The 22,038-nt window shown below is 38.3% G+C and overlaps 1 protein-coding gene across 11 annotated transcripts in view; it reads left to right on the top strand.

Moving 5' to 3' along the window:
• The window catches only part of INPP4B (inositol polyphosphate-4-phosphatase type II B), a 384,670-nt gene that overhangs the window by 303,131 nt on the left and 59,501 nt on the right, over positions 1 to 22,038 (top strand). For all 11 annotated transcript variants that reach the window (XM_062573936.1, XM_062573932.1, XM_062573929.1 and 8 more), the window contains 3 exons: positions 1,427 to 1,604; positions 6,891 to 7,103; positions 13,609 to 13,753. In XM_062573936.1, coding sequence (XP_062429920.1) covers positions 1,427 to 1,604; positions 6,891 to 7,103; positions 13,609 to 13,753 — 536 coding nt within the window. The remainder of the gene's footprint in view (positions 1 to 1,426; positions 1,605 to 6,890; positions 7,104 to 13,608; positions 13,754 to 22,038) is intronic.

Below are 22,038 nucleotides of genomic sequence, written 5' to 3' on the forward strand. Positions count from 1 at the left end.
TGTGCAGCGAGCTGCACAGAGCGCTAGCCAAATTCAGCCTGCAGAAGCGCTGCTTGATAAAGGCAGGGAGAAGACTGCAAGAGGAATTAGAGAAGATCGCTTGAGGCTGTGAATTATCAAGACTTCTAAGAGTGTGTCTTCACTTCGGTTGATAGAGGATATTACTCAGACATTGTCCTTGCTCCATCTACGGGGGCTACAGATGGAGTTTATATGCTGCTATGTCATTGGTAATGTTCCAGGAGCTGGTTGCTTACATAATTAAAAAATACTAGTAATGACAAGATGCAGCTGACTCAGTATTTCATGGACAGCCTATAGGAATTGCCTGACATCTCCCTTTTTTTTTAATCCTAAAGTTTATTGGTCCTTTCACAGTCATTCCTTGAGCTTTCCATTGAGTGGTTAGCAAAGGGAAGCTGAGTTAAAAGTCATGTAGAAACTAGCTGCACCCTTGACCCCAGAGTGCAAAGCCATAAAATAGTGAGAACCCAGTCTGGGTATGTGATTTTTTTTTTTCCTGTGTTAACATTACAGTTTACAGTCTAAAACTGCAAAAGGTTTAGGTTAGTCTCACTGAAGGAGTGAAGCAGGTCTTCATAGAGGGAAGGTCTGTCTAGAAGAGTTTTAAGTGAGAAGATATATGTTGCAGCAAAGAACTAGTAAGTGTGCATGCTGTTTAAAAATCGTATTTTAGAATAATGGAATAACAGGTGTTAACTAATAAGTGTTGGAAAAGAAAAAAGGGATAAGCTTGCAAAAGGAGAAGCCATCATACACATATAAGTGCAGTAGTTTGTGAACAGTTAAAAGGAAAGTAATAATTTTGCAGTATGTGTTAGAATGTTTTTGTAGTAATTAACTTTTTATTTCTCTCCCTCAAGCCATTTTTATTTCCTTTCTTGCAAATGTTGCTTTCTGGGGAAATAACTCTAGTTATCATCGCTTCCTGAACAGGTCACTGATGCTGATTGAAATATCTTATAGGCTGTTGATCAATTAATAATTAATGACACATTTTGGAGCACCTTTAAAGCTGGTTGTCAGTGTGACAGCAGAGTTCAGATGGAAGAATAAGGAGTTTTGTGCTCTTTGTGATCATTGTGTGTCCTTGTTTTCTTCAGAATTGTGTTAAAAAAAAAGAAATAAAAAATCCATTTTAAGATTGATCACATAGTGCACCGAAAGAATAATTTGGTTAAACATTACTGCTTTGAAGTGTTTATTGGTGGGCAGTCTGCTGTCCTCTGATGTTCAAGCAAGGACTTGTTTCTACCCTACAAAAAAGAAGCTCTGCAGTAATATCAGTGAAGTTCACGTATCTTGTCATTCTTGCAATACCAGTGGCAAAAATTTTTGTACGTTAAGCATTGTTATTAATAGCAGAAACCATTTTGACTTTATGCACCCATTTCTGTTATTACAGTACTGGGTACCAGTGTATTTATTATTCCCCTGAAAACACAGCCAAGGCAAAAGAAGTTCTCAGCAACATCAATCACTTACAACCTCTCATATCAAGCCATGCAGACCTGCTGCTTAATTCTGCAAGCCAGCATTCTCCAGACAGTTTGAAGAACTCTTTAAAGATGCTTTCAGAAAAGGTAAGATTCAAATCTTCACTGCAATGGAAAATGGAATAACCAAATCCCTCACTGCTGTCTTTTTCTGCATAAATTGACTTTCATAGCATTAGGAAATGTTAAATATGTTTCAAAATGTTAAAATAAGCTTCAAAATGTTGCCATTAAAAAAAAAAAAAAAGGTTTAGCATTTCTTTAGGCTTTCCATGTGGAAAATAATGAAAGTTATAGGTCTAGGGTTGTCTTTATTTGAAAAGCATATTTGTATATTGTGTGAATATATTTATATGAAAAGTATATTTGAAAGTATAATTAATTTTCTTTCATATGCTTTTGTTATCCTCTAATCGCCACATACTGGGGTTTATCAGAAAAAGATTATTCTAAATTCTGTGGGATGATAAATTGTTGTTTTATTTCTGTTTCTGTGATACTTCATACTACTTCAAACTGCTGCTTATAGGAGATAATTCAAGCCAGACTTAGGCATAAGGTTTAGAATAGTAACATGACCAGAAATGGCAATGCAGTCTGGAGGGGGAAGCTTGAAAGTCGGAGCCAGGAGGTCTCAAATTTTAATCCTTAATCTATTATTTTCCGCTGTAGCTGTAGGCACTTCCTTGTCTGAGTTTTCTTAGCTCTAAGTTATGGAAGATAATACTTCCCACCTGTCTCACAGAGTGATTTTGGAGATTAGTTAAAGCCTGTAGAGTACTTCTAAGCATATGTTGTCCTTTGAAAATATTAAGCACTATAACTATGACCAGAGGGTTTGACAAAAATTTCCTATCGCTTCATATGCGATACCTTCAGTGACGTGATCTCAATATGACTTAACACTATCAATAATGATTTCAGTACATCTCGAGCTGTTGGGAAGCAGCAGCCCCTGTGGTCTGCTGAGCAGTACTATCCCAGCAGAGTGTCGGATTTGAACATTGTGCTCAGCAGCACACTGCGGCGGCGTTGCGTTGGAGCCACGGGGAGCCAAACGTTGCTCTCGGTTGAAGGTGTGTAAATCCACAGTAACTTTGAGAACAGTGGAGTCACTGTGACTGTCAGTGATGTATAGGAAAATAGAATTCACATGGAAATAGAGGAGTTTTGTTTTATTTTGTGGCAATTGTAGCTCACCTTTTCATGTAGTAATGGAGAAGGCCATTTTTTGTTCCCCATAGGAAAAGTCGAGCTGCCTTAAGTGTTTGTTCAAAGAAAATGTATGCACAAGTAATGCAAAACAAACTTGTTCTGGGTAGTCAAGATCCTGTTGCTAAGGAGTTTGTGCTAGCAGCAGCCAGCTGCTCTGCCTGTCCCACCAGTGCCTGTCTGGGAGGAGGAGCGCTACAGCCAGTGGTAGTGCTAAGCCTGTTTGGACCACAGCCTGTTGGAGAGTCTGACTGTAGAAAAGGCTCAGGAAAGACAATGTTAGGTGTTTGCAAAACTCACAAATACTTTAAGTTTATAGATGTGATTTAGTTGCATATGTTCATATTGATTTTCCAGGGCCAGGATTAGTCTGCTAGTTAGTAGAAGAGCAGAGATTCTCAGGAGTGCAAGTGGGGGTCTCACCAGAGCCCAGAGCTCCTTCCCTTTATCAAGCCCAGAGCTGTTATTCAGCTTCCCCTTTTGCTTGGAAGAGGTGAATCCAGCATGATCAGCAACGGCTGCACGAGTGGCTGAATACCTGCTTCCTTGACACCTGCCACCTTTACGCCAAGGGCAGGAGGGTTATTAGGAAGGGATTTGTTGCTGAGGAAGATGGTGCAGAGGAGTGGCTACTTGTAGGAAAGCAAAGAGAGCTGGGGAGGAAAGAAAAGATCAGGGAGCAGCTTCATGGAAGGGGAGAAATCAGTGTCAAAAAACCTCACATGATACTGTGGCTAGGTCCCTCAAGGTTAGCACAGAGCATCATTTCAGGAGCCCAAAATAATCTGTTAGATCCCTCACTATTAACACATAGCACCAGTAGCCTCCAGTTAGCTGTCAGTCTATCCAATCTGATAGAGTATGGGAGAAGCAGAACTAGCAGAGAGTTCCTGGTTGGGTTTAAGATGTATTGGCATATTCTTCTGGATAAAATTACATGATGCCTACCTGCATTCTTGAGGCGTAGCAGATGCTTCTGCTCTCCTACCTTTTGGGAACTTTTATACATTAAAAAAAAGATATTCCATTACATTTTAACTTCATATACATTTAGAAATTAAACAGCTATTTGAAGACATTAGAATTAATGATTTGCCTGATAATGAAATTTCTCTAGTTGATTAGAAAAGCATATTGTTTAGGCTTTTTATTTTAGGATGGGGATTGAGTCTGGTATATAGAACAGTTCTTTCTAAAAACATTAGGTAGTAGTAAGCGTATCTGAGCTATAAAAACTGTGAATTACAATTAAGACATATTTTTGTTAGAAATGGAAGGACAGGCTACATACATTGAAAATGAAAAGTAAATCACATAATTCTGCTGCTGCGTATTTTATCATTTCATATTGGGCATAATTTTACTTCTCCATGTATGATTTGCAGTTTACTGTAGTGTTTCCTGAGACTTTTATCAGTGGTGTCTGTTAATTGATTAAAAAAGCCTTTAGCTGTCGACAAGTATATCAGCATTTACAGCTTGCAGAAGGCTTGATAAATTCATTTTTCAGCTATGCCTATCTTTATTTGCAGAAATATTATTTAGTTGAGCATCTAAAAGAAATTGCACAGTTTGCATTTCTTTGTATATACTTGTTTTGTGATGTCAATACAATTCTATAAATGGTGATGTTCTGCAAATTTAGCTCTATTTAACTACAAGAAAATGTAGTTAAAATGTAGTTTATTAAACCAATAGAATCCTTGAATGTAATTTAATTACAGAGGCACTTTAGTCTGTATATGAAAAAATAGAGGTTCACTTCCATACCAGTTTGCTTTTTTAATATATTTTTCCTTATAAATATTTGCATTGAAATTAAGCGATTTAAACTTTTCAGATAGTTACCTAATATACATTGAAGTTATAGTGGATAACCCTGAGTTAAAGTTATCCAATACTTACAACTTTCTGAAGTTTAAAGCTTCTGGTGAATTTTCCATGCCTGATGCAGAGACCTGCGTATGTACCCTGTGGAGGCTGGAGATGTGGGAAACTGAACTTAGCCTCTTGTGCTGCTCAAGACTGCCAGGGAGCCGTCCTGAAGAGCCACAAATAAGGAAGCCGCCTTTGTTAAAGTTAGTAAGGAGGAGGCAGGATGAGTCTGATGCAATTGCCAGAGAGATGAGTAATGTTGCCAGGCCCAATCAGTAAAGAATCCCAAATCGAGTCTAAAAAGTTCTGAGATTGATTTGAAGTCTTACCTTAGATATCCTTAATGTTCTTATTTTCAAGCTTTTTGGTTTTATTTACTTTACTTTTTTTTTTAAAAAAAAGTTTAGTTTATTTACTTGCATTCCTTCAAGTTTTCAGACCTTTTCTGTGTAACCATTATGGATCAAAAATAGCTTTTTTCCTAAAAATCATGAAATCAGTGAAAAACAGAAACTTCTCATACAGATGCTCAACCTCAGCAGCTGGAGCTTTAAGAAAGCTGTCAATTATTTAGACTGTTGTGGCAGGTGAACTATTGAAGGGGTGGAGGCAGGAAAGAGAGCAAGTGCGGCCGGTGAAGAGAGGTGTGTAAGCAGAGCAAATACTACCAAAAGAATAGAAGAAAGGAGTGCAGAAACCGGGAGAAAGATTTGCAGGCAGATAGAAGCTGACACTTAAGAACTGGATTTTTCTGCTGTTTCTCCTAATGGTTTTGTGTATGAAACGTGGAAGAACTGAATGAAGCTTGACTGGGCAGCCTTTATCTCTGGCATTTCCTAGTTTTGTGTGACCACTAGTTTAGGCTGGTTGCTCTGACTGTATCTGTATGCTTTTCTGCACGTGTGCTTAATTGAGATGAGGTGCACGAAGGCAGTTCAGTCAGGATCTGAATGTGTGCATGACAGTCCAGTGTGATGCGAGTAACCAGGAAAGCAGTTAAATCCCACTGGGCACGCTTGGCTCAGTGGTGGCAACACCAGTGTGAGTGTGGAGAAGCAAGGCTTCCTGAAAGGCTGCTTCTTGAAGGATATAAGAGCCCAAATTAAAAGCATCGGAGGAAACAATCTTATGCCGGGATGGAAGCTGACAAGGAGCAGATCCCACCGCTGGCAGGGATGAAGATTGTTTTGTGATATGCTGCCTGCCTTCGTTGTACTAAGGATGAGTTAAAATTAGAAAGCGAGCGTTTGCTGTACTCACTGAAGCTAGTCTAGATCTGAAGTGACCCCATAGGCTGTTAAAGGGGGGATCTGCAGTTCTCTCCCTGAATATTTAATGCCTGTTTGTTATGGGGGCTGCAGAAACCTTTTGCATGGGGATGCAGTGGAACTAGTATAATGCTGGTTTATATTAGTATTGTTGGCTTACAAGATACCACATTTGATTGTGGTCTGAGAATGACTTTGAAATTTAAAAGTAGAATGATTTATGCTGTTACATGGAGATACTGTCTGGAGAGGTAAAAAAAACGTGTGCAGAAAGCAGAGGCATCACTGTTTTTTCTTGTCTAAGGAAGGAGAAGCAATGGGGAGAGGTTGGAGGTTTTTGAAAACCAAGAAAGGTAAGCTTCCAGCTGTCGCGGTCAACAAAAAGAACTTAGAAAGATGATACAGCAATTGCTGATTAAGTAAGATCTTCAGAGAGCCTGGAAAAATTGCTCCAAATATTTCTTTCTTTAAAAATAAAGAAATAAAATAGAGCTGGAAGTTAGCTGCTCACCTGCTTTGTTGTCTGGGTGGATACATACAGTTACCATAATTTGTCCCTGAAAATGTGCTTTTGCAGATATTTCAAACTCAGCTGTGGAGTGCAGTGTGTTTTTTATTTAAGGAAATACTAGAAGTTGTTAATCATATTTCATCTGACACTTGTTAGAAAATTCTTGAGCAGTAGTTGTGTACTGTTAAAACTGATTTTCATAGAGACTTGTCTCTGCAGGCAAGATTTGGAATTAGAACGAATAAAACAGGATTGTGTGAACAAATGATCTGTATAACAGGTATTATACTTTTATGTCAACCCTTGGAGCAGTGGGATTGTAGAATATGTTGATATCCCCAAACACTTGAATTGTTCCCCACTGTTTGGTAGTTTGCTTTGCTTTCCACCTCCGAGGCTGCCCTGAAACGGACATTCGGTCTGCCAAAGTGTAATTCAGTGCTGTCATTTCTTACCTTACCATATTGCGCTCTTTGACCTAATGTCCTGTTCATTTGCTTTTTCTAGACAGAGTTATTTGTGCATGCATTTAAGGATCAGCTGGTGAGAAGTGCTCTTTTAGCACTATACACAGCGCGACCTGGCTGTGTCCTCAAGAAACCAGTCATGCCCAGAAACAGTGCGGAAGAAGGGAGTGATTCACAGCATCAGGATCATCCTTCTCAGATTAAACGACAGGACTCTATACCTCATCACTCTGAGTATGATGAGGAAGAGTGGGTAAGTCATTGGAAAACTCCTGGGGTTTCAGTCAGACAACCTACAGCTTAGCATGAACAAATACAAGCCCTAGTGTCTTTGTCACATTTTATTGGGAAAAAAAAAGGAATATGAAAACCTGAAATAATATTTTTCAGATACCTCCTTCATATTTTTTTGGAGATACTGAAATTTCAAAAATGTATACCCTTTAAAGACAAGTTAAATAAAATTTCCCAAGTACAGTGTACTCCCGTGCAACTGCATGGTTGTGTATAATGAAGAGGATGATGAACATCTTATTCAGACAGGAAAATAGTCTTTCTTTATATTTGCTTGAGTTCTTTTTGCTAGTTAGGCATATTTAAGAAGACTAGAAAGACATAAGGTAAAATGAGGAAAAATTCTTGTGTTTTTTTGCCAGGATTGAATATAAGCAGTTTAAACATGCATGAATTCTGTCTCAGCAAAGCAGAGCTGTTACCCTTAGACTATTACTTGAGTATCTGAGACTGTGCAAAAAAATCAAACATGGCTTTTAATTTTTAACATTTTTAGCATATCTTTCAAAGATCTGTATTATTTATATGGCTCAGATTTTTGTAAATTAATTGTTTTAGTGGATGGTTTGTGATAGCTCTGCTTCCTTATTGTACACATCCTGAACTCTTGATGTATTTTTATTCAGTTCAGGTTCATATGCCCAATTCATCACTGTATTCTCATAAGTGTAGAGGATGCCAGCATATTAATCTTTGTTATAAATAATTAATTACTTTGTGTGAGCTACAGTATCTTATACCTGAACTGTAATTTTTATCTGTACTGCAAATAATAGGAGAGGAGAATATTTCAAGTAGAGAAAAGACAATTATCTCCAACCCCATGCATTAAGAAGTCATGAGATTTAAGCAATAAATAAGTCATTTTTTTATTTGTCTTCTGGCTTTAGAGCCTTGAATTCACTTTTTCATGTTTTCTCTACAACCTCAGGGGTTGGAGTTGTTGTTCTTTACTTGAAAGCCAAAATGTTTGTTTGTTTCCAGCTGTTGAAACCTTCAGCAAAATATAACAGAAGGTTTGATACAGGGATGAAATTTTACAACACTAGAAAAATGAATATTTCTGGGCAAGTTTAATTTACTCTTCCTGCCTTTGCAAAGCAGCTGGCTTTGCTGTACTTCATTATTAATTATTTATTTATTTACTTATAAGCTGGACTCTGAAGCCCTGGCAGATGTTTGCCCCCTTATCTACTAAAGCGTGTAAATATGTTTAAAGTGTATCTGTGTTTTTCCTTTTTTTTTTTTTGACTTAGTAGGATTACCTGCTTGCTTAAAGTTAAGCATATCTTTTACGTGTTTTCTGAATTTAAAAAGCTGTGTCAGTAACTGTCAAACTTAGGGCAGTACAGATCTTAGATTCTGTTTTTTTGAAATTTGAAATATAAAGCTTGTTATTTTTCTCTTCTTTCTGATGGTGGAAAGAACATATAATCTCAATTTTAATAATCAAATTTTCATTAATGTAGTGGAAATGGAAAGACCCATTAAGTGCTTGTAAAGCTTAAAAAATGCATAATCTACTCTGAATCTCAGCTATAAAAGAAAAAAGCTTTGAGATGCTTTGCTTTGTGTGCAGTGTACTGTATCTTCCTGTTCTTTGCTGGTGAAGCTGACTTTGCTTTTTTCCGCTACTGTCAAGGACTAGGGATGCATTTTGCAACTGGGATTTCAATTTGTTTTGCTTGAAATCTCAATCGGTGATGTCCAGTGAAACTCTTTAAACTGATCTGGTTATGCCCACTTCCTGTGCCTGCACTACTTTAGGACCATCAGGAAAGTGAATTCAAGGCCCAATGTTGGAAACCAAATGAGCCCCATACCATCCCTGTCCAGCAACCAAACCTTATCAGTAAGGAATAGCTCCCAGCTTTTTAACTGGACAGGATGCCCCTCTGTTGAGTGACTAGTGTTTTCCATTAAGCCCTTAACTGTCCTCAGTAATGGTGCTGTGCTGCACCTCCCTGCTTTGGTATCAAGTACAATTTTTCATCCCCATGTAGCTTACAGCAGTATGAATCGAGCTATTTATATAGTGTAGTTGGAAGCACTGTATGCAGGCAGTACTAAAGCATTACTGTTTAAGGAGAAATATTTAACCTGAGAGTTATAGATTGCCGCTGGATAGATATTCTCTTCTCTTGCCAGCTGCTTCTGCTGTCCTAGAACCTCCCTGCAGGAGGGAAATGGAGAGTGTTGTCATGCATAACACAAGAAAAGGTGGGCACGTTGCCACTTGGAGCCATTTCTGCTCTGCATATCTGACTGACTACTTAATGTGATTGGAGTTACATAAAAGAATTAAAAGAATTCAGATAAAATGGCATTTCTGATAAGTTATGTACAAATATTTGAAAAACAAGTAATACACTGAAGATATTGTGGGGCACACATTGTTGAATACCAGTGATGGAAATACTGTTTCTTATCTGCTAATTTTGTATCTAATGCTATTTAACTACGACAACATTGTAATACAGTATCTCAACAGGCAGACTTTGGTGTGAAGTGCTCACCATGGTACAGTATTTTGCATTCCAGAGCACTGTCGCATCACAAGACGTTGTTAATCATGCACGTCCGTTAAGAGACGAGCTCTGTCCGTGAGCCTACCTGAAGTGTGTTATGGCAACATACGACTGTGTACCCACATCATACGCATCATTGCACGAGTAACGCAGGCAACTGTGCTGCCCTGTGTGAAAGGGCAAGAGGTGACTCAAGAGCTCTGCAGGGAGTTTAGAAAGGCCTGAGAATCCTGTGAAAACAAAAAGATAACCTCTAGGACTCTGGCCAGCAACGCTTGGGAAGCAGACACCTGGGCAGGCGTAATGACAGGGAATCGTGTCCTCTCTTGCTCACCCTCCCTAAAATAAGGGAGTTGAAAGGCCTTTTAAAGGTACCTTCAAAGTGGATGGGAATGACTTGCATTCTTTAATTGGGTGGATGAGAGAGAATTATTTTACAGGTTCATTTTTAAATGCCTTGAGAAAAGTGCCCAACTTTCTGTGATGCTGAAGCCTAAGTTTTCACGGAGTTCATTATGAGTATAGACACGTGCCTGCCAGTGCCACAACAGAAGCAACGAAAGTAGTATGACTCCAGCATTTGTAACTCACAACAGCTAGGGGTATGCAGATCTGTTGCTATAAACACCTCAAGTCCCCTCAGTCCTAATTGGCTTTTGAAACTTGGAAGAAGTAGAAGAGTGACAGAGCACTGGAACAGGTTTACCCAGGGAGGTTGTGGAGTCTCCTTCTCTGGAGATATTCAAGGCCCGCCTGGATGCAACCCTGTCTAATATGCTCTGGGTGATCCTGCTGAGTGGGGAGGTTGGACTAGAGGATCTCCGGAGGTGCTTTCCATCCTCAACCATTCTGTGAGTCTCTGAAGAGGCCAACCTACCACTCACTTGTCTCAGTCTGCCTTGTCCCTACAGGGACAAGCCCTGTTGCAGATTTCCTCTCTTCCTGTCACAAATTCTGCTTTTGAACTTGCAGAAACAGTAATGAGAGGGGGTCAGAGACCTTGTTTCTCTTGTTCTTTCATACCACAGCTGGAAGCTTGCCTTCCTATTAGCCCCATAGCAACTGGTGGGGAAACCAGTACCAGGGGAAACATTCTGCTTAGCAATCTAGAGGCTCAGAACTTTAGTCCATCAAGAAATGAGACTTACTTCCTTCACACAGAGGGTTTATAAGAAAGTTTACTTGACCGACTGGGAATATTTTCTCCTTTTACACTGACACGTGATGCAAAATGCTTGCTTGTGAAGTGGCCCGTAAGAGAATCAAAAATAGGTTGCTTAAGAGGGTGAAATGTGGGTGGAAAATGTGCTAGGCTAGAGGAAAACACTATGGGAATACTAAGAGGTGAGAAAGAATATGAAATGGATGGATTTTTTCTCACAGAGAATGTGGAACCACTTGATTTTAATTAATGCAGAAACTACATTTTTGCTCAAACATTCAGTTTCCAAACTGCAGTATTTTAGTGGGTCCTTTGTAAAAATGTGACTGTGTCCAATTCAAGCAGAATAGCATCAGCATGAATGCTAGACACATCTATGTTTTGTGACTGCCTATAATGATGGCTTCTAATCCTAGCAGCCTCCTACATGGAGAAATCAAGAGCCGTAGAACAAGCCCTTACTCCCTCTGTGTCGCTTGCCCATATGTAAAGTGGCCAAATGTATTTTAGTGAAAGTGAACTTTTCTGTCAACAGATGTTTATGAATGTTATTTTAAAACCCTCAGGGAATGTTTGTGTGAATTTTGTAGACATCATCTCACTGCTAAGTTAATAGTTGGTTTAAAAAGAGATACTTACTAAATAAAACAGGAACTCATATTTGCATTGCCTGTGCAATGACTCCAGATGCTCATTAAGAACCTAACAGTGTCTGCTAGGACAGTGCAATTTCAACACAGAGAGAGGAAGGGGAAATTATGTTGCTGCAAACATCAACCAAGTTGTCATGCATACAGCTCAGCATCTTAAGTGGTTGGAAAGGCTTGAGTTCCCTGCCACAGAACTTGCAACTATTTGAGGCCAGATTTTTTACTGATTATAGTATTTCATTGCTCTTCATAGAATCCTTGTCCTAAAACTAGTGTTTGTGCATGGCTGAAATCAACCATTTTATCCATCTTGTGAATGTTTTTTTTTTTTTTTTTTTTTTTTTTTTTTTTTTTTTTTTCAGAAAAGCTTGAGGTACATATGAGATTAAACTTCTGAAGTAAAATCCTATGCCTTTTTGGCTTTAAATTGTGTCTGTGGATGTGAATTTCAGCTACTCAAGTGTCTAATAGTCTGGTTTGTGTGTACAGGCATAGTAGATATTTCTGCTTCTTTCATTGGGCATGCAATGCTTTAGAGATCATCATTGAAAAAATATTTGTGAAATAAGTACGGTTTTGCTTGATGGTTGCCACCTTCTCATCTCTTGTAAGACAATACCTTTTTCTCTCATGTGCAGTGTAGCTTGCTTAACATGCTTTTTTAACATTAAGAGCAATACTCATCTGTAGATAAAATACCGTAACAGTTTCTGAAATCACAGTCTGTTTAAGGCATGGGGATGCCCTAGGGAGGACCTCAAACTGTATTTGTCCCCAGTTCCTGCATTCTCCTACCTTCCTGGGTGCTCACATATTCTTCAGGCTGCCCTGCAAGGTCTTTCCAGTTCCGAGGTGCCGCTTTCAGGAGCTGGAGGAGAGAATCTGCATTGGTGAACAGAGCCAGCAAGTTAGTACTCCTAGCTCTGCAGGCCCCTGCCGTGCCCCCCCAGTGCAGGGTGCTCCCTTGGAATAGGATGTGCCCCCAAGTGGAAGACAGAGAAAGACTATATACCTCTACCAGTTCCACGGTAACGGCCTAAGAACAGCGGCATGTGATTCAAAACAAATACTAGATGGAAAGTTTGCTTCAGTGGTGGTTCTTCCTGTGCCCTTGTCCGACTTCCAGGCATTACCACTTTTATAGAAGCCTGGTGTTACTGGTGTTTTCAGTTCTTCTTCTTGACCTTCTCTTGTGTTGTCTTTTGCAACTCCATTCTCACACCTCAAGGAGCCTGACATGTATGTGATGTTTCTGGCTATTATAGAGTAGAAAGAATAGCTATGACATTATCCACCCCCACCCCAGCAAACTCTGGTTGCTCTCCATTTGTTTAAGAATGATTCAGTTTCAAAGCACACATGCTTTTTCTGAGCTTTGTTTATTAGACTTGTATACAGCCTGATATGTCTTGTGTGACTTGATTTTTTTTTTCCCCCCTTCGTATTTCACCCCACAAGAGTAAATGTAAGAGCTTTCATTTCTGGAGCATCTAGCATCTGAAGGAACCTTCCTGTATCTCTGTTCTGTCACAGCTCTTCCTCTCACTCCACATTATCTCCTTTTTTGTTCTGTGCTTGCTCAGCTTGACTTCTTTCTATAACTGTCATATTTCTAATACACTCAGCAAAGTGTCATGTTTGCAGTTTGAGAGCTGCAGAACAAGTCACGTGATAAAAATAGAGAGTATATTAAATTATCAAAAGGATATTGCCAAGTTCCAGGGCAAAACTATGCAACTGCACACAAGATTTGATTTACCAAGGTTTTGAATGTCTTTACTCTTACTGTATTATGTCACATAGTCAAACTGCTTAGTACTCTGGACCTAAAATATTTTGCATGCATCTTCATATACAGTTTGAAGCGGATGCACCTTCCAGTGTCTTAAAAAATAAATAAATAAATAAATAAAGTCAATTCTGTCATTTAATGTGCAGAAAAAACGTTCATGAAAAGGTCTTAAACTGCTGGTATGCTGCCAAATGAGGAAATAGTAATATGCTGATCCCTAATATTTCTGTAATCTGCACTTCTCTTTCTCCATCTTAAGATGCAATTAAGAAGTTGATATTATCTTTTTATGCTTCTTCAATAATGTATAGTGATACTCATGTTCTTTTCAGGATAGGGTGTGGGCCAACGTGGGGAAGAGTTTAAACTGCGTTATTGCCATGGTGGACAGACTGCTTGAAAAAGACAACAGCAGCAGCATTAAAGAAGGTGAAAATGAACCTTCACCAGCAGATCACAAGATGCCACACACAGGTGGTAAGCAGCCTACTTTCATTGACTAGAGTAAATAAAAATGGAAGAAGTTGCAGAAAAATGAGATAGAGAAGAGTCAATAGCATTTTTGATGAAAGTGCTGATACCAAGGTTTTGCACAGTCCTAGCCTTGAATGGTGGAAGGCTGTTTATCAAATTGCATCTCAGTTGTGCACTTAAACTGTTTGCAGTGCTGAATTTTGTGTGCTACATGAAAACCTTTTGAAAATAAGATGTTTTCTTTTGAAGGCTGGTGTAGTTTAATATTTTAGGTTTTACTTGAATATACCGTTTTAAGAAAAAAATTAAGTGCATCTTAACCGGTAGGAAACTTTTAAGAAAAGGTAGGCGTTCTATTTCAGTGTCATTCTTCTGTAAACTTTCTCGCTTTTCTAAAAAGAGTTACTGAGTTTTGTTTTCTGATTTACTTAAATTCATTGTTCTGTGAATACAGAAGTTGATTTATCTCAGTGCTGAGTGCTACATAGCGGGTGATTCCATGAGCTGATGTGAAGAAAACTCTGGCCACAGCAGCTCCTTGCCCCCAGTTTTCTGATCTTCCATATGGGTGGATTCCTTAATGTTTTAACACAATATCAATGAGTCAAGATCTGCCACGTATGTCTGAAGAGAGACTTTCTTCTGCGCAGGTATGAACATGCGCACACATTGCAACAAATGAGGCAGCACCTTGGTGATCATTTATTCTACTCCAAATATAAGAACAGCAGAACCAAGCCTTGTGCTGCTACTCGGTAAACAAACAAAACACATCCCATTTATTTGTTTTTTTTCTCTTGTAAAGGAAAATACAGCTTAAAAGAAAAAACGTTTTTTTCTTTCTCCAAATTTTCATGACTTCATTTTACTCTAAGGCTTTTGAAGCTGTTAAGACTTATTTGTAGTTCTTTCCTGTACATTGCAGTTAGTTATTTTTTCAGCTGTGTACCATTTGTGCAGCTGTGGTAAATTTATCACACCAGACTTTGGTTGTAAACTTGATTTTTAGTGTAGCTAATAGGTCATCATTTCTACAAAGATGAGAGATTTGTGCTGTGATCCTGGAATTCCTATTTTTCCTGCTAGTTGTGTTGGAGAGTTTTTTTTAATTTTTTTAATGATAGTCCAAGGACAGAATATTTCTGATCTGTTTGCTTCTGCGAGTTTCTATCTACCAGGAAAGTATCCATCATGCTGGAGAGAGAGAGATGATCTCATCTGTGTTTTCTATTGATGGCTTGCAGGTGCAAAGTATCAATGCAGTTGTGCATTTTTTCAAAAGTTTTCTGTTTTTCAGACCTTCCTTAGATAGGAAGGTACAAAATTCTCAGGCGTGAGGTAGGAGTAGTTGTCAACTTGAAACAGCCTTTAAAAAGTGAGACCAACCATTCTGATTTTGATTACAAGAACGTGAAAGCTTAAAATACAGATTCCAGGTTTTCCTTCATGCTATTCAAGCCCCTGAATATCTCCATTGTGGTTCAGCATAAGCCATGAAATATATTTAACCAGAACCAGTCCATTTGTGTCTTACGTTGTACTTCTAATTGTAAAAAAGAGAGAAGGCTGCTCTTAGCTTTGATTCAGGCTCATGCTTTACACACGCAACTGAAATATTGATTAGAACTTCTAGCTCAAAAAATCAAAAGCACTTCAAGTTACTTCCTTTCAAGGATTGTAATAAGTGGCCGTCAAATAGACTGAAAAATACCACTTGCTGAGTGATGATGGTGGTGATAATGGTTAGAAATTGTGAGAGATGTGTTTTGTTCAGCTAAAAGGTTATGTTCTGGAGCTGACAGGCCAGGTACACAGAAAGCATCTAGGTGCTAGGGCTCTGGGTTAATTTTTTCTTTTAAATGTGTCCCTAGTTGCAGGGTCTTCCCCTAGTTCTCTTGAATCAAGTGTCATTCTGGGAGCGCAGAATCGGTACTTCTGCTGAGCCGTGCTTTGTGTTCTGCAGCATCTCGTCAAATGTAACTGCAGCAGATCTCGAGGAGGTCGTCCTCTTTTCACCTCCTGCTTTCTGAGGAAGGCAGCATGTCCTTACTACGATTGCGCACGAGTTGGAGTCACAATGCCTATGTTAGCCCATAGGAATTTCAAGGTCATGTGGAAATGGGAAAGGTTATAAATGGCTTTCTGTTATAGGACCTACTTAAAAGATAGATCTTTCTGAAGATTTGTCGGTGTGTGTGGCAAAGCCGCTTGCCTAATGGTTTTCCAAAGCCATTGGCTTTGGGGGCAGAATTTTTCATGTTTGACTTCCGTATGAGGGTGTGGTCTTGTATATTTGCTTTTCTCTCTGCAGGATCCTCTTGAGAGTTTGACAGGCAATGTTGAGTGTGCACAGTGAAGCACTAGACAGAGGTTGAAATACTAAGGTGGGGTTATAAATTCACCCTGTGTATGCACCACGGACTAGAATTAAGTTAGGCTGCCTGGGTTCACAATCTTTTCTTAGATATAAAATCATAACGTGCACACCCATAGATATGTCTAAAATGTTAGTATTTTGTGCATAAAAGTGGACAAGTCAAATGCATACAATTCACAAACATTGTGTAAAGGAAAGGTTTGCAGTATGTTGTACTCAGACTGCGGTTAATATGTAACCTATTTGACCGACACTGAAAATGTATGACCTCAGATTCACTGAATCTGAAACTGCCTCAGCCCCGGAGCTGATCCTAAGAAAGGCTATGCTACTGTTGGAAAGAAAAATGGGGCATACCCAGGGATTCGACCAGATTATTGAAAAGTATGATTTGAAGTATAGGATAAAATGTTTGCTCATGTTAGTGAACTTGATTGATACGATTACTGTGTAGCATGTAACAGAATGAAATAGATTGTTAGAGTGCATTACGCATTCATTTCAGATGATACGAAATATGAGCAATAGTGTATTCAGAACTTGCTAAGATAGGCTTATATTTGTAGTCCTAGTGTTGACATTGTGTGATCTTTTTTTCCCTTCTCCTTCCAATGTGCTTACTTGTCGTATTAAATCTTTGAAATCTGAAACATCAGCGATGTCTTTTCTATTGTACTTACCTTTCAATGTGAATTACATCCTCCTCAGCCTAACTTTTCATGCAATCTGACCTTTGAGTGTATACTTTGGGCTGAATTTGAGTTTGAGTTATCAGTTACCAAGGTAACATGGTATGTTTCATCACTTGCAGGATTATGATTCCTCTACAAGATTAATCAGGAAGAGTGAATGGATTTTAAAGGAGAGCTTTTTCTTTTTTTTTCTTTTTTTTTCTTTTTTCTCCTCAAGACTGATTTGCTTTGGAGAATTACTTGACAACATTAAAATCTTTGTATTTTCACTATTTCATTTGCTGTGGAAGCAGGACGTGAAAGCCTGTCCTCGAGCATTAGAGGTGCCTGTAAAACACAGTAGTTTGCTCTCATGTTTACACAGCCCCTGACTGATCTCCAGGTTTAGCAGTGATGGTCAAAAGGGGCTGTCGTTTCCATCTGCTCCGCGTAGCCCTCCCAAAGAATTGTTGCCCAGCCGTTCTTTTACTTGTTCTCTTTGTGGGAGTGCTCCCTAATTTGCTACAAGCAAAATCTACCCAGTTACATCAAACAACTTCAGCTGGCAGTATGATTTCACTTGAATTTTGTCTGAAGTGGCTTATGGAATTGGAGACTTCACCACTGGGCATGTGAACAGGGCAAGAGTAACCTTCAGCACTGGTAGTAAAGAGCAGTTAGGGAATGGTGCCAGATTTCCTAGCTGAAATGAAGTCAAACAAATGTTCATACCATGTTCCTATAGGGATATGTGGGTTATTTTTCAAAAAAAAAAAAAAAAAAAAAAAAAAAAAAAAAAAAAAAAAAATCCTATCCCTCATTGAGATGTTGCAGTTCTGGATTAAATGTATGTTGGGCAATTGCATACATACAAATGCAATTGATGGTGAAAATGCAAAATAAAGCTGGTTTTGTTTCCATCTTCAGAAGATGATCTTTTACTGTGAAGTTACTATTTAGTCAGATGGAGATAAAAGATTCTCTCTTAAAGTACATGTTCCCTTATTAGCAGACATTATTTTGAGGAAATAAGATCCGTTCTGTAAAACTTTTCTCTTTCCTTCCTTGTCCTCATGTTTTTCTTTCTTGTTCTCTTAAACCTATCTGTGCATCACATTTGTTTCCAAAACTCGATGAATCTCACCTATTTCCTCCCGTTTTCTCCCCTCCCCCCGCCTCCCTCCTCACTTTCATATCTTCCTCTTCTTTTTGATAGGTTCATTTACTGGGCTACGTGTAGCCCAGAATATAAAACTTGCCCCTTCTGTCTTTCTCAAAGTGATTCAGGTATTGACAAAGGTTTAAAGACAATGTGAAAGGGAAAGGAAAAACATTTGATTGAATCAAATTATTTTTTAAACAAAACTTGAGAATATCAAGTTTCACAATGCTTCTGTGGTAAGGTTTATCCATTACCCCTATATTAGATTTGCCTTACTTTTTTATCTGTTGTTTCCATTGCCTTTTTTTTTTGCTATTTCCATTGTAACCAAAGTGTTGACACTTGTGTATCTGTGATTCATTGGTTTCAGTTTTCACCATCAACTAGTGTGATCATATTAAAATCTCAGATGATCAATATGGAATAATCTTCAGGAATTCAGAATTGTTCCTCCTGACACCAAAGGTGTGCAGTCAAAGTAAACCACTATTATATTAGCTGCAGAAATATAAGGAAAGCCTGCTCAGGTTGGTGGTTCTCTTGTGAGAAATGTTAAAGAATTGTTAGGATAAAATCTCATTCCTTCTCAAAGAAATTAGCTCTCATCCTTGAGTTAAACTGAGCTCCAAGACCTGACTGGGAAAAAGAATAAATAGGAAGCTGACCTTCTTATGATGCGAAGTCAAATACACAAGCCACATTAAGTTTTTAAACTTCCCTTTAAAAAAGATTATTTCAGAAGAATGATTCTGTAATGTTAGAATAAGTTCAGACTCTGTGGGTTAGTTAATTCATGCTGTTTGCTCCAGCTGTGTTGGGAGGGGGATTCTCTTGGGTGGGTTGGTTTTGCTTGCCTGTTCCATAATGACATCAGAGTTTCTCTAACGTTCAGTTTCTGATGTCAAGCCGTGAGCTGATTAGTGTGTTTGACCTGTATTGCCTCAGTCCTCTCATGGGTTGTTTGCATGTTCATATGTGTTAAGGGAGTAAGAGATTTGCTGCAGTGAATAGGTTGTTCCTGACGTCTTGGGTAGCTGCTGTTACCTTCATTGCCATACATCTTTAAAGCCTTCTGTGGCTCTAAGTGCGAAGAGGTTATGCTTTCTTCCGCTTTTAACTCTGATTTTAATTTTATCTTCAGAGCACTTACATTTTGAAATGATTTAGTCATCAAAGACCTTTACTGATTTTTAGATGGTGTGGACATCAGTGATAGGATTAGCTTTTTTTCCTCTATCTTGCCAGGGTAAAAGGAGAAAGGAGTGCTATTGCAAAACCACAAGATTATTTCTATTTGATTACCAGTATGTTTTAATAAACAACTCAGTGGGCCTGATTTTGAAAAGAACAAGAGCCTGCTTTCGTGCCAAACTTTTTATCAAATTCAACTTGCAGTTTGACATACTGCAGTTTGGATATTATCATGTAGAAATTGCAAGCTGGATGCTAAGCAGATCCTTTGCTTGTGTAGGTATGTTGATTAAGAGGACATAGGACTGAAAGGCATTTTTCCAGTGACCAAAGAGCAAATTCTATCATAAGCTCAATTTCCACAGCTCATTGTTAATAATGGAAGCAGAGTATCTATTCAGTGCTTGTGCTGCACATGTTCTTTCCTTTCAATCCCACACTAATTGCATAGTGGTAATAATATTTCTTTTTTTAAATTCTCCCCTCCATTTTAATGTGTCTGGCTTTTTTGTTGTTTGTTTGTTTCCTTACCAAAGGATTTTAGGACTTTTGTATTTACTTTTATGTATGTACTTTTGCTAAGTATTCCAAACAGGGCAACCTGCCCTTGTCTATTTAGCAACGTGTAGTCTTCTTGTAGCTTATCTCCTTGCTCCTAGCGTCCTCTCTGAAATGGTTACTCATTCAGTTATTTCTTCAGTCTATTTTTGACTTCGTTTAGGATGCGAATCTTGCAGTTAAAGAAAATCAAAAGAAATTTGAGATCCAGAGGATCAATGATTTTGTGAGCTCTTGAATGTGTGAGATACGAAAGTAATATAGTTCGTACCATTGCCTTCTTCAGTGACTCTACCAAGCTATGATCAGTTAGTGCAGGAGTCAAGATCTTGAATCTCAATGTGCCTATCTTCTGGCTCAAAATCTGAGCCAGGCGCAGGTTTCCTTGTGAAGGAGGAATGGTGAGACATGCTGCACTTCTCAATCTTTTGGACTTCGCTGGAGAGCGGTGACTCCTAGCCAAGCAGCATCCTTACATGTCAGCAATACGGTGGCAAGAGGAATCAGAATAATCTAACCTGAATTCAGATCAGGTTTTTAAAGCTCTCTTTATAAATATTATCTCTTTACATTTTTTTTTTTAATATTCCAAACTTACCAATGCATATCAAGCAGTTCAATTTTCCATATACTATCCCATTCATAAATACTCTGTTTTCAAAACAGAATAGCCTATTCTAATTGTATAATGGAGCATAGTAAATGACACAGCAGTCTGTCTTTTAGACTTGCTAACTAGCTCCACCTTCTGGGAATTGGGCATCCTTATGAATTGTGAGCAAGAATTTTCAGTATATGCAAGGAGTCAGACGGTTGTTGTGGATAATTTAATTACATTTGGGTATAGTTTTATCTCGTTTCCTGTTGGCCAGTACAATTCCATTCTAAAATGAACACATTCTGTAATAAAATGATTTCTTTTTCTTGCTACAAACTTCATGTTTCATTTTTATTTTTGGAAAACTGCTATTTTAAGCATAACTAAATAGAATTATAATGACAATAGGCTTTCTATAAAGCAAAATACCTATGTAAATAAAGCATTCTACAGAGTTACGTCACGGCATTGTATTCTTTGGGACATTATTCATTTATTTTCATAGATTTAGTGTGATAGTTAATAATGGGAAAAATCGCCTTGAGAATTCCAGAATTTGAATCCTTTGTTAGCTGTCCCCAACTATCACTGACAAAAATTACTAATGTTGGTAATATTATCAAATCTGTCCCATTTTTACCTTTGTACAGTCAGATACTCCAAACAGTCTTGCACAAAATTCTTACAAGTAAATGGTTTTGAAGCTACCACAATGTATGTGCAAAATAATTGGGAAAATTGTAATAGAAAGCAGTTATCAGTGATTTACTGCCAGCTTGGAAGTTGTATGAGATAGAATCCACTTATTTCTTCTGGGTCTAGTATTACTGAATATTTTCATTAATGACTTGGATGATAAGAAACAGATGATGCTTATAAAAAAAACTACAGATGATACAAAGCTGGGAGAAGCTTTAGGCACCAGGGGAGTAGGATGAGAACTGATCTTGATGAAATGGCATAATAGGATGAAGTTCAGTATGGACAAGTACAGAGTTAGATTCTTAAAACAGCAGAAGTGCAAGACAAGGAGTGACTGGGTAAGCAGCAACTCAGTAGAAAATGATCTGTGTTGTGTGACTTGTGACCAGTCCATGACTTGCTCTTTTACGAAAAACAGTAGTCTGTAATACTCTTTAGCCCTATTCAAGTAACCTGAAGTTGTAAAAGCTGGGTCACAAGTGCAGCTTGTTAGGGAAATCCTTCTTTTTCTCTCTTGCCCTCATGCTGAACATCTACTTACAAGATCTGCTGTTGTGTCTGTGTCCAGATCCTCTTTGACATGAAAATGGAACAGATGTCTGTTGGCTGAACTTTCAGGTCTACTTTGAAATGACGAATCACGGTGGTTTTCATCACTCTCTCAAGTTCAAAAATAGAATATTGACAACAAACTCTATTCCAGTCGCATAAGCCCTGTCCACTGGTTTGGTGTACATGATATCTTTTAATCTCATTCTGCTGTAGTTGCTTTCCTCGTCACTTGTCTACTGATTGACTTCTTAAATTAATATAATTTAAGACTGGAGAGGAGAGTTTGTTGTCTAGTTTGACTTGCTGTATGTGAGATGTCGTTAAATTCCAGCTGAACTGAGACTTAATGAGTTCTGTTTTGTGTTTCGCTCAAGTGCATCTTCCAGGAAAGAGTTCTGTTTTTAAAGACATTGAGAGATGGACAATCTGCTACTTCCCTGGGTGTTTTATTTTTCTAGTTTCTCACTACTAGAAGCA

This window comes from Rhea pennata, chromosome 4 (assembly GCF_028389875.1).
Source record: "Rhea pennata isolate bPtePen1 chromosome 4, bPtePen1.pri, whole genome shotgun sequence".
In the NCBI taxonomy this organism is placed as follows: Eukaryota; Metazoa; Chordata; class Aves; order Rheiformes; family Rheidae; genus Rhea; species Rhea pennata.